The sequence below is a fragment of the Caloenas nicobarica genome, chromosome 5 (assembly GCF_036013445.1).
Source record: "Caloenas nicobarica isolate bCalNic1 chromosome 5, bCalNic1.hap1, whole genome shotgun sequence".
In the NCBI taxonomy this organism is placed as follows: domain Eukaryota; kingdom Metazoa; phylum Chordata; class Aves; order Columbiformes; family Columbidae; genus Caloenas; species Caloenas nicobarica.
The window spans coordinates 7,182,198-7,194,864 of record NC_088249.1 but is presented as its reverse complement, the minus strand read 5'-3'; the positions used below and the strand labels follow the sequence as shown (position 1 = coordinate 7,194,864).

Genomic DNA, 12,667 nt, shown 5'->3' with positions numbered 1-12,667 from the left:
AGAAGATGGGAAGGATGGGAAGAGCATCCACAGGTGTTCTTAAAGGCAGATGCCATAAAGCATCCATACTTGACAGATTTATTCTTGATCCTGAGTTTTAGGCCAAATATTCTTGTTTAACACAAAGGCCATACAATAGCCGTGGTCATGCTCAGCCTTCCCAGGGAGGTAGTTTGAACCTGGGCAGACTCATAGCACAGCCCTGAGCAAAGGCTGACTCCATCAGCAGGTCTCTGCTTTGGAGAAATTCTTTTTCCTTCCCTGGATGTTGGAGAGAGAAATTTACTCCAGGACTATCCAACTCATCTCACATTTCCACTTGGCTGGGACAGCTGGCACGTTTAGCTGTGCTCAATCCTTAAAGAACAGTATAAATCCCTCAGATCCCCCTGGTAAGCCACTGTCTTGGATAAATACCTGCACGCACTCAACCAGCACCCAAGGGTGCTGGGCTGGTTGATGCTTATGCCTCAGCAGATTCCACGCACCATCTCACCCAACCCTGAGGGGATCTTCAGAGCCCACCTACTGGGTCAGGCCTCGGCCAAAGGTGTGTTTGCACAAGTCCACCCTGCAAAGCTCAAAGATCCTTCTCTGCCAAGCTTGCTCTGCTGTCTGCAAGGAGGGGAAGCGAACTGAGCTAGAGAGGACAAGGCATCAAATCACAGCACTGAAAACTGTCACAGCCAGTTTGCAGGAGACCCGGCATTCACGCCTTGTCAGCCTAAGCCATCCTCATCGATTTTGCCCACTGTCACGACGCCTGCTGTATTTAACTGAGCAAGTGATCAAATGCATAAATGCTTTTGTTTGTATTTTGCGTGTTTTCTTTGGGTGGAGGGGGGAAGGGAAAAAGTGGGGGTAAGTCAATACAATACTGAAATTACAGCAAGCAAATAAAAATTTTCCATGTAACACATCTTGGCAGGAACATGCCGTGAAAAGCAAACAGTTAGAAGGCCTTGCTAAAGAAAAAAAAAAAAAAAAGAGGTGATTTTTAAACCAGGACCAGTTGTAATCAGCAGCATTTTAGCTCATTTGCTCTGCCTGCTGCTATTTCCCACCTGCTGTTCTGCCAGTCTCTTCTGGATTTCTTGGTCATCACAGATGTCATAAACAACAGGCTTGGAAAGCTCAGACTCAATCCGGGCCAACCAGGTGCGAAGGTTACTCATATTTTTGTCCAATAGTTGTATAAAAGCAAATGTTTCCTTCAGCTTCTTCACCCTAAGCAAACCAGGAAGAACACTTTGTTACAAAGATCCGCAATCAGTGGAAATGATGTTAGCAGAAGGTGATGACAGGCACGGCTTTATGAAGCACTTACTGTCGCACCAAGCTGTTGCCTGTAAATCAGAGCCATGTTTTAATCAAAACCTACCTAAATTGGCTCAGCAGGCCTCTGCTCTACGGCTTCAGGAAAGTCTTGGTGTGAGTTCTTTAATGAAACTATATGAGCAGAGGGAAGTTTTGTAGCATCTGCTAGTGAGCTCTTCGGTCAGCTCTTGGACATTTGTCTAAGTGGGAGTTTGTAGCGTAATATGATGCAGTTAAACTAAAATGGGTATCTATGCTGTGATTTTCCTGCTGTGAATTATATTCAGCATCTTCTTTAGCAAACAACAGGTCCACCCTCATCAGCAACGTACCACTCCATCGACCAAGGCAGAATTCGCCCAGAACACAGGTCCCAAAGCCTGGGCTGTCCCTGGGTGCTGATGGGAGAAGGTGTGAACAATGGCCACTGTACAACTTACAGCTCCATGACATTAAAAGCTCTTCTAAACAACACACTGAAATGCAAGGAGATGTGCCAGAAAACATATCGAACAGCTAGAGAAAATTGTGCAGCAGACAAGCAAATGAACCATCCAGACCACTGACAGCTGTTTGTAGCACAGCTCTCAAACTGCAGACAAACTTCTATTTCCAGCCCTTACAGCATATTCTCATGTGAAAACTTGTCAGCCCCTCAAATTATCCAAGTAGCGTGTCTATACATTTTGGCAAATTTGTCCCTATGTGTTGGAGGAATAACTGTTAAACTACCTCACTGCTTCGGTCTTTCCTTGAAATTCTCATTTATTGCAATGCCCAACAAAAACTACTAAAAAGTCCAACACCAGGGTGACATTTGTATCTTCTGATTTCAGATTGATACCAGAGCTTGCCAGCTAGACCTTGGAAGTTAATGAGAAAAAGAAATTAATCTAGATCATGATTTCTATGAGACCTGTCTGAAACATCTAGATCACAAGATGAGATGTACCAAAAAGCATGTACTTCTCTCCATGAACTGCAATGGTCTACCGTGCAGTACTTTATGGTACTTTATAGTACTGCAGGTGCTAAAGTCAGGCAAAATTATTCCAACTCTGTCCTAGGGAGAACCCACTTCTTAGCCAGCACTGCTTCCCTGTGCTGTCCTCCTGGCTGCTCGCGTTCCTCTGATGTCTAGTTCTGTCCTTCTGCCTTGGGATGGATTTTTGGACCTTGCATGTGATTTTTAAAATGCAAATTTCTGAATTAAACCCAAAGTTACTACCTGGTCTAGCGATTACCCAGATAAGCTTCATTATTTAAGTCAAGTGCAGTGCTAAAAAGTTAAAGTAGGCATGGTGAAAAGGCAAAACCACTTCTCTTTCATTAGCCACCATATCTGGGAACTGTCACCAGCTAAACAAAACCAGCAGCTGGGACTGGAAGAGCAGCTTGTACAAGGGGATCACTGCATGTCCCAAAATGCAGGGGACTGTTGAGGGGTCTGAGATGAACCCCAGTGTACTTGGCAGCACCAGTGATGTGCAGGCTACAAGTGAGGCAGGGTTGAGGAGGGTGAAACCTCATCTAGGGCAGGCAGGGACAGGTTACACCAATGCAAGAAGCACCCTGACAGGGTACCTGGATGGACCTGTGCCTCATTGCAAGAAAAATGAGGAGTTTCCTGGCCCACTGTCCTGCCTGCTGCCAAACTACCCTAGCAAGTTTTAGACAAGAGGGATCAAAACTGCCTGTAACCCAGTGGCTTTTGCAGTTGCCTGTTGCACCATATGATACAATGACAGAAGATATGCAAGAGAGCTAATCCATAATGAATATGCCACCCTGTAAGCAACAACTGATCTTATTAGCAACCTTAAGGATACATATGTCAGTTAGGCGCTTGATTTAAGGTAAAGCACTCATGCAGGAGATGTAGGAATGATCCTGCTGGATTTATTCAGTCCTATTGGTTACTGTGAAGGTACAGAGCACGGCCAGCAGATGTGAGGTCTCATATGGATTAGCAGCACGGGTAGCACCTTGTCCCAAAAGCACCAGGCAGTACTTTCAGTTCTTTTACAAGGAGGGTGAGAAGAGCACAGTCCTACACTGAGACTCCTGGCAGGTATTTAGCAACTCCGCAAAACATAATATTAGTCTTGACTGGTTGATGCAGCACTGAAAGGCAGCCTGAAGGATCTGGCCCAAGTCCATGGTCCACCTTGTTCCTGCCTTGTGCTCACAAAGCCACCAATACTGGTGCAAAGCGGCTGCTCTGCCCCTTTGCACTGATGCTGCTTTCCACTGCTGCAGCTGATGGAGAGGAAGCCAGCAGGTGACAAAGGCATTTGGCTGCTCTCACTTTCCTTAACAAGCTCTTTTCATAGCTCTGCTCCCAAGTTCAACCCTGTATGCAGAAGGCATCTGGCTCCAAAGCAAACAGCTGCTATGTAAATCTTCCTGCTCCTGTTTCTCCTTCTGTTAAGTGGTACTCAGTGTAACCGTGCAGCATCTTCTTGTGCTATGATGGGTAGTAATTTACCTAATTCTTTCTCCACCCTAGCCTCTGCTACTGTCCCAACAGTCAATTTGGATCCAGTTGGTTATGATGCTCAGCGGGGCCTGTGACTCTCCAGGGCACGCAGTCCACTGAAGACAGGTGACTCAGGAACCCTCCTCCCTGGAGAGATGGGACAATATAGACGTTGTGTCGAGCACCGAAGGGAAGAACTACTAGAAGAGCCAGGCCTGAGGAAGAGTCTGAGCCAAACATCTATGCTGTTGCATTGTTAACTCTGCATGATTTCAAGCCGGTTGGGAGGAAAGCAATGCTCGATCTATGCACTGTCCCTGAGTGTATCCAGTGGCAATTAATTCTCTGCATATTTGATGATGTTCTCCACTGGTGCTCTGGAAACGTGTCTCTGGCGACTTGCAAGAGGTGCACATATTGGGATCATCCGATGCCACTGCTGACCTGCTGAGACCATGGCTGTGCTGCTCAGTGTCATCTCTGCTTCCCTCTACTCCCTTCTCTGTCTGTACCCACCTGTTTCCCATCCTGAAGTTGCATTATAGAAAAACTCATGGGTTGCAAGACATCTTTCTTCAGTCTACATATTGAATAACAGGTAGGTGAACATAGCCAAGGAAGTCCAAAGCAAAACCAAGCGATATTAGATTATAAATAAATTTCCCAATGACTGCCAGCACATTCAATAAATTTGAAATCCAACAGTTTTAGAATCCAAGTGGGGTTTTTTGCACCACAAAAACCCCAAAGAATATTATTTTGGCCTAGAAATCACTCAAGCACAGCATGAACATGGTACCGTGAGCTTGTATTTACTTTCTAGCAATTGCCATTACAGACACACCATTGTAACTATGTAATCTGTTACATATTCTGGACAGAATATAGCATTTGTCAGTCATTTTACCACCAATAATGCTCTAAGTCATTAATCTCAAACTTGAGATAAGTAGCCAGAGAATAAAAACCTAACAGAAGTTCACATTCGTGCAGTGTGTAAATAGGAAGGCAGCAGACACACAGCCCAAGGTAAAGGGTAGGGGTCTACACTGATGCAACGGGTTAAATGAAAAAAAAAAAATTGAGGATCCTCCTTGAGCACCCTCAACTTGCACACCAGTCACAGGATACTGCCATTTTTCTGGCTACAGCTCAAAGGAGAACATAAAATAGACTCATTACATCCATAAAAGTCTTACACTTGCAACAACCATTCTCTGATGCATTTCTGCATGCTGCAAGTATTTTTGCAAACTATCTGCTCTTTGCATGAAATAAACTTCATGAACTCTTTTGAGATGCATCCTGAAGGGACTATTTGGAAAGATGGGACTCCTGGGAGCTGGGTGGGGGTGCACAGTGCAATCCATTGAGCCTGGGGGCAAAAGCTTCCCCACATCCAGGTGACAAACCACCCAACATGCAGCGAATTAACAGCAATAGACGTTCAAGTACAGCAGAGGAAACGAGCTTCTTCCAGTTAGCCAGAGGGTGGAAGAGGCTGTCACCACTGTTGATTGAATTCTTCCTCTACAAAGTGTCATTCTCAAGTTATTTGGTCAAACAGGCAACATTTACTGTTTACTAAATAAAGGCCTACCTACCCATAGTTCACTTCCCAATGAGAACTCATCTGCCACTATTCAACATGGCCCCAGAAACAAAAAAATAGTAATAATTAAAAAAAAATCCAACAAATATCACAACTGATCTAAAAAAAACTAAAACAAAATCAAACATCTCTTGTGCAATGGGCCCAGCTTAAAAGACATTCTGATTTAAAACAGTGCTTAGACACATGCATACAATGCCTGGGATAAGCTAAACAAAGCCAGTTTCTAAATATCTTAATCTTTACACCAAAATAGAAGTGTCAGAAAAAGAACGAAACTAGTAGATTATCACTAAAAGCTGGCTGCAAAAGTGAACAGCAGGACTAACTGACCTAACTTGAGATTGGATTTGGGTCTTAATACCCTCAATGAAGGTGTCAGCATTGGGTTACAAGAGAAATGCATTAAGCTGTTTCAGGCTGAATCACTGCATAGCCCCACAAAAACACAGAATATTTTGTAGTATCTAGCAGCAGAAGGCACTTACAGGTAGACTGAAATGTATTCACACAAACATAAAGAACTGCAAAATGCCTGTCAATTGTATTGCATTAGCTGTCAAAATGCTGCGGGGAAAAGGTACAGGGAGCTCAAATCAGGTAATAAATAACATTCGAATTTTAGTGTCTGAAAGAATGAAAAACATCCTGACGTATATTCCAAACTCTCCTTCACAAGCCCAAATGGCATCAGAAAAAGAGAGCGCATACATTTCTTTTGAAGCGAGGAGGAGCTGAGAGGGCCCTGCCAGCTGACAGGATTGTTTACAACCCGGTGAGGCAAATGAGATGCACAGCCCAGGAAACCTTTGTTCAGCCCGTTGCAGGGGGAGAGCTGAACCGTGTGAGGGACAAAAGACCCCATTTGCAGAGGTGATGTCAAAGGCAAATTTTAGGCCTTTGTATATAAAGGCAAGGAGGTTTTTCTGTACAGCAGCCGGCCCTGGCGCAGTGACGGGCACCCCCCGTGTCAGGGCTGTGCGACTGCAGTGCGCAGGGCTGGCGGCCGGAGGAACCTTCTCTCGCGTTACCCAAGGGTCGTTGTCGCAGACCTCCACCCTCTTGGGTGCAAAACCCCCCCAACACACAGCTGATTTTATTAAGCCAGAGGCCCCTGAGCGCTATTCCTCATCCACTTGTCCGACTGCGGGAGCCACGGGCGCTGCCGTGCCCTCCCCCCTGCCCGAGGCCGCCCGGCTGCGCCGCCGGCTCCAACCAAACCCACCGCCACCAAACCCCGGCCGCTGACCAACATGGCACTTACGGTTCGCAAGAAAAAACCATTCCTCAGCCTGTGAATCCCAAGCTGCGAGGGGGACCCGTCTGCACGACCACGGCAGGCATGGAAGAGGAAACCCCTCCTCCACAGATGCCCTATTTATTCGCCGATTTAGCATCCGATTTAGCATCCTGCGTGGAGGGGGGGGAAGGCTCAGCCGTCCTCTTCCCCGACCCCCCAAGCTGGGGAGCCACTACAGCTCTACCCCGTTTTAACCCCTACATTTTGGGTCGGTATTTTACCTGGCAAACGGTCGCATTCCTCCTCAGAACAAAACCACGAGAGCTTTATTCTGACACAAGAGAATTAGCACGCAAAGGAGCACACGCCAAGCGGCTGCCCGCGGCTGGCGACAAAAAGGTTGCAGGCTGGAGGCTTCAGCACTGAAACAGGTAGATGCGGTGCTCATTTCTTGTGCGAAAGAGGGATTGCAGCCTCAGCCCCGGATGATTTGCAGCAGAGTCAATTGGAAGCGAACCCGAAAAAATGAGAAAGCATACATCCACGCACAGGCACCACACACACAGATGTATCCTTACTTCCCCTGCGTTCTTCTTTCTCACCTTTACCATTATGTCCCAGGTATTTAAGTACGAATTAAATCTCCCACACACTTAACTTGTCCTCTCTTCAACCTTCCAGTGCAGGCAGAAGGCCTCCAGAGCAAGTAGCGTGTTACGCTGGAGGACAAAATAACCCCTAATCTTCATTTATGATATCATTCGTTTGTGGAAAAACACGCTGCCATGACTTCTGTGTGTTATGACTGCCAGAGATCACGGAGCGGGGAAAAAAAGGCGGAAGTCGGAGAACCTTGGATTAAAAGTCAGTCCCACCCAGCCAATATCAGGGGAAAAAAAAAAAAAGTTACAATAATCCCAGCAAAAATGCAAGGAATGATTTTGAAATCAAAAGTTTTTCAGTATTCAGACCTCAGACCTGTATTGGCTTGCCAATTGCTCACATTCAACACATGGCAGGATGAAAAGAAAACACTGCACATCATGGGAGAGCTTCAGACATTTGCACAGGTAAATCATGCCCAGTCACCTTGACAGTTTAACCTGATCATGGTCCAGGGAGGTTCAAAAATCCATTTGAAATCATAGGTCTGAGAAAACAGGGAAATAACCCACCCAGCTTGACAGGCAGACACCAGGAACGGCAACAGCGCTCAGAGGACAAGGACTCCCCTTGCACCACCAGCTCCCCCGGCTCCCGGCACACCTCGGCACACATTGCATAACCAAAATAAACCCAACCATCCTGCCAGATATGATAATGACTTCTGTCACAGCTTTTGCCCTTAAGAGAAGCATAATCCCTAAAGGAAAAGGAGCCTGGAGAACATGGAAAGAAAGCAGGTACTTTGCAAGTGAGATTTCAACTGTCCAGATTATTTTTTATTTTTAATTTTTTTTGCACCAAAATAATTACAAGAATGAGATCTTACAGCGGTACTGCCACAAACCACCAGAACAATTCTGCTGAACAGGCCTCTATCGTTTACTCAGGGGCCTCCCTGCAGCATACTTTGCTTCCCTTGCCATGCAATACTGATCTGCAGCAATTTCAAAAGACCTTTGAACTTGGGAGCGCACCCACAGCGACTGTGGGCTGCCCGGCTGCAGCTGCAACACCAACACGTGGTTCTCGACTGTCGGCCCTGCCAAAGGTTAAGCGACGTGGTGGAAAATAAAATAAATAGAGACCAGCTAGGAGGTGGTATGAACTCTCTTGCTCCCCACACCTACCAAGCTGGGACCCGCTGCTGCCGGAGCAGCTACTGGGGCAACCCATCACAGTGAAGGTGCAGGGAAGAACAGGTTCACTGGAGCTCCCCAATAAAACCTCCATGGAACCCCTGCACAGCACAAGGTGGTGTCCCTGGAGGGCTTCAACACCCTCCTATTTTACTGCAACCTGAGCAGTTTCAGGCTGTTTGGTAATTTCAGGTGGGGTGTGCAGGAAACCAGCTGAAAACAGCTTGACTCTCCCAAGTTTGATATGGGAACGAAGGGGTTGACTTTGGTTGTGGCAGCTGAAGATTCCTGGACCCTGCAATGAGGGTGGTCAGCTGGTGCACACCAGGAAAGGACCTAGTCACCAAGGATTCACATTTATAAGAATGAGAAGGCACATCTGGCCTTGCGGGCTTCCCTGTATTTTCATGCTTGCACTGCAAGTCACAGTCATTTGAACCCATTCCTGCTATATACATAAAAAACATGCCTTTTTCCACAAGGCTTAAAACATGGACCAGACCCACCAAGTAAGAAAACACATTACAGTGTGCCCAAAGCCAGAGCAGCTGAGAAATGGCATCCTCCTTCCACAGCTCAGTGGCAGTGTGATGCCCAGAGGTACAGAAATGAGCATTTCTTACTGTAGAGACCGGTTTGCAGACCCAAAAATGCTGGAGACAGCCCCCAATGAAGCTGGTGGTTTTAATGAAGGCTTGAGCATGGTCCAAATGCTTTGCACGACCCCAGGCAGGGCAGACACCCTCCCGTGACACGTTGGCCACCAGCACTCTGCAAACAGCTGAAGGCAAACACTTCCCCACTGGGCTGGGAGGCAAAGAGTTAGTATCAGTGGTGGATGGGCCAGGGAAGGACACTGAGGGATGTGGCTGTGCACAACACAGTTCCTTGGCAATTCCTGCCAGTTAATGCATTGCCAGGGAGTGCTGCTCCAGAGGTTTTTGGCCATGTACCCCCCACGTGCAGCCTGCGTGCTCCCTCTCCTCCTGTTTCAGGCCTTCACTTGGGTGCACGTGCAAGAATGCAGTGATTTCTTCTGGCAGAGGGTTGCTATGAGGCTGGTGACAAGAGAACAGAAGCAAGAGATTTTCTGTGTCCATTTTCACAGTCAGCACAACGCTCCCTTTCAGCCTGTTAGTATGTTTGTCTTCCCCTCTATCAACAGATACTTCAGCACAAGAACCTCCCCTGGTAAGAGTATCTTCTGAGCTGAACAGAAATTCATTTGCTCTCCGTTCCGAGCATACTAGTATCTTGATGGTTACTTTTTCCCATGAGAATTAACATTTTGCGGCTTTTCCAGGTTTGCACCAAGCCACCCTCTGGCTGCAACACACGAAGCAAAGCTTTTGTCACCACACCAGCCAAGCACAGGCATATAATGAAAGCATTAAGTCCTGCAAGTGCAGCCATATGGCAAATCTGAGCTTGTCACCATGAACTAAGAGAATCACTTCAAGGGCTAAATGGAGAGCTCACCTAATTTGCCCATCTGTCCCAGGACGTTTATTGGTTTAAAAAGGTGAAATAAGCTATCAGGAGGAATGTTTTGTATTGATACATTGGCCTGAGACTGGTTTGGTTTCATGTTGGAATCACACAGCCATACACTACACTACAGAAAAGATAAAACATTACTCAGGTTGCAGGGTCAGCTATGGAGACATAAGAAACCACAGAACTGAAATTGGCTATAAATAATCTCAATTAGACTCCTTTGTGGATACAGGTTATTTTATACTCTTTAACCACAGGATCACAAAGATTCAGCACCCAGAATGGAGGATTGGCTTTGAACACACACCTATTCGATGTAGAAGCTATTCAGTGTACATTTTCTCTGCCTACTCAGTGCATGGCTCTGTATGCTACTTACTGTCCAATTCTTGGCTTGCCATGAAGACAGAGCGAGATCTGGTCCTCGTCCCTGTGATGCACAGCCACTGGGGGCCAGGGAAGCTGGGCCGCGATCTGTGGTGCACCCGCAAGTGCAAATACAGAGAGATGCTGGGTTTGTGTTTAACAGAAAGTGCTGAAGCTGTAAAAATCTTAAAGTGGTCAGAGATTCAGCACCCAAAAACTAAGAAAACTTTTACTTGAGTCAACTTGTCGCAGCTACCAATTTGAAAAGCCAAGAGCAAAACCCCTTCTTCATGTCATGAAAGTAAGTTCCCATGAGTAGTTTTTTCAGGAGCAAGACAAGATTGTCTTCCCACCACGGTTGAAATTAATCCTTTCCCTCCAGGCAGCATTCTCCTCCCTCCGTCACCAAACCTTTCAAGGCCCTCTGGCAGTCCTGCCCTGGAGCTTTTCCTCCATCCTTTTTATCTTTGCCAAGAATTGAAGCAGTGCCCAACACAAAGGACTTTGTCCAGGTCACAGGCAGCAGTTGTGCAGCTCTGCAGTCCCTCCTCACAGCCCCTGGACCGTGTCCTACGGGTTCCAACTCCCTGGAGCCAAACCATCCTGCCCATCGAATGGAACCAGTGACAGATGTTTGAGATCCTGTGAAGATGTCTGGATTGTGATGGCTCCACACAACAGGGCCAACACGAATTTTGCCACCACTCTATTTTCATGTGCTCTTTCAACGCAGCTTAAACATGCCTTTTTTCAACAGGTTTTAGCAAAACTAAACTGAAAACAAAGGAGACAGTCTACCAGCATGGGCCATTGCAACGCACGCTCACAGGTCATCTCGACTCCAGACCAAGGCTCCTTGCTCTTCTCTGCTCCTCCAAAGAGGTCCAATTTGTGTCACACCTGCGAGGTAGAACTGCTGCCTCCTCCCCATTGCCTGAGCTTAAGAGAGGCTTCCCAAAAGCACTGGAGGAGCCTCCTCTTGAGCACCCCGAAGCATAGTTGTGAGTGAGGTGGAAATTTCAGTCGGCTGAAGTCTAATTTAATTCCTTCAGAATTCAAAAGTCAGTGGCAAGCCAGCACTAAAGGAGTGATCTTGAAACTTGGAAGGTTGTAAACGGGGCAAAACAAACTCTTAGGACCACACTCAGATTCTGTTGTGAGCGTCTAGTCTGGTAGTCATCTATTATTAATACCTATCACTGAGCAGCCAAGAACAGCTGAGCTGCAATCCAAGCCCAGGCAGGGTGCATTAGGTGAGGGGGGAGATGTGATACACTGGAGCTGCAAAAACGCTGCAATACACTGACCCTTCGTTAGCATAAAGTCCAAGAGGACCAGCAGAGCCCACTGGGCTGCCTGATAACCTTGGACCACTGAGGGAGCTGCTTACAACCGTGTTTTGTCAGGTCCTCCCAGTTCATCACCTTGGTCCTGAACACGAAGTCTGTGGAAATGACACGTTAACACTGGTATGTTCCAGACCTTTTGGGGTAATAACACACAAATGGTCATAAAGCATCACACCAACCCCCTGGTAGCTGCAATATCCACTTGGATATCTGGTACTGGGAGCTACCTTCATGCTCTAGGCAAATCTGCATTAACGTACCTCAAAGCACAACCACACACTTATCTGAAGATAAAGATTTAAGACATCACAGGCAGACAAACAAGTGCTGTGTTGTCACAAACTACTTGAATAAGACTGCCAGATCTTGTATCCCATCAGTTCTTTGGCATATTTTCCTAAAAATTAACTAGAAATGTACTATATTAACTGCAATTTTAAAATGGTGCATTTCGATCTGCATTTAAAAAATTGCTGCAATTCAAAACTAACACACAGCAGAACACAAATGATCATAGAAGTGTTTTAAAAGTTCTATCTTACTGTAGGATGAGAACAGAAAAAGTGCTGTTATAACAGTGAAGCTTTCTTTCCTACACCAGATCAAACACAAAGACACTGTGAGAAGAACCATCGCAGCAAGAATATCTGCAAAGTGGTAGATCTTAAGAAGGCAGCTTCTGCTTAATCATTCACAGCTCATATGTCACCATTAATTCAGATCTCATTCCTGATTAAGATCCAGCACACGTAGAGTTACATTTTCGCAGCATAACCACCTGCCTTCTCTGTCCCAACTGTTAACTGAGCAAGAGAATTGCTGCAGGCCCAGAGAGAGGGGTTACAGGTGAAACAAAACCTTGGGAGAGAAGTTTAGACCAATAGTAACTTGGCTTCAGCCTTATTATTCCTGGATTACTAATAAACTTGGACAGGCAGTGAGAGCAGCCCAGCATCCTCCTCCCGAGCTGTGGTAGAAACTCAGATAATAGTGAAATGGGATCAT

At 46.3% G+C, this 12,667-nt stretch overlaps 1 protein-coding gene across 4 annotated transcripts in view; it reads right to left on the bottom strand.

Moving 5' to 3' along the window:
- SYNE2 (spectrin repeat containing nuclear envelope protein 2) overlaps positions 1–12,667 on the bottom strand; it is a 198,803-nt gene that overhangs the window by 18,689 nt on the left and 167,447 nt on the right. For all 4 annotated transcript variants that reach the window (XM_065635633.1, XM_065635635.1, XM_065635637.1 and 1 more), the window contains one exon: positions 1,065–1,227. In XM_065635633.1, the coding sequence (XP_065491705.1) occupies positions 1,065–1,227 (163 nt within the window). The remainder of the gene's footprint in view (positions 1–1,064; positions 1,228–12,667) is intronic.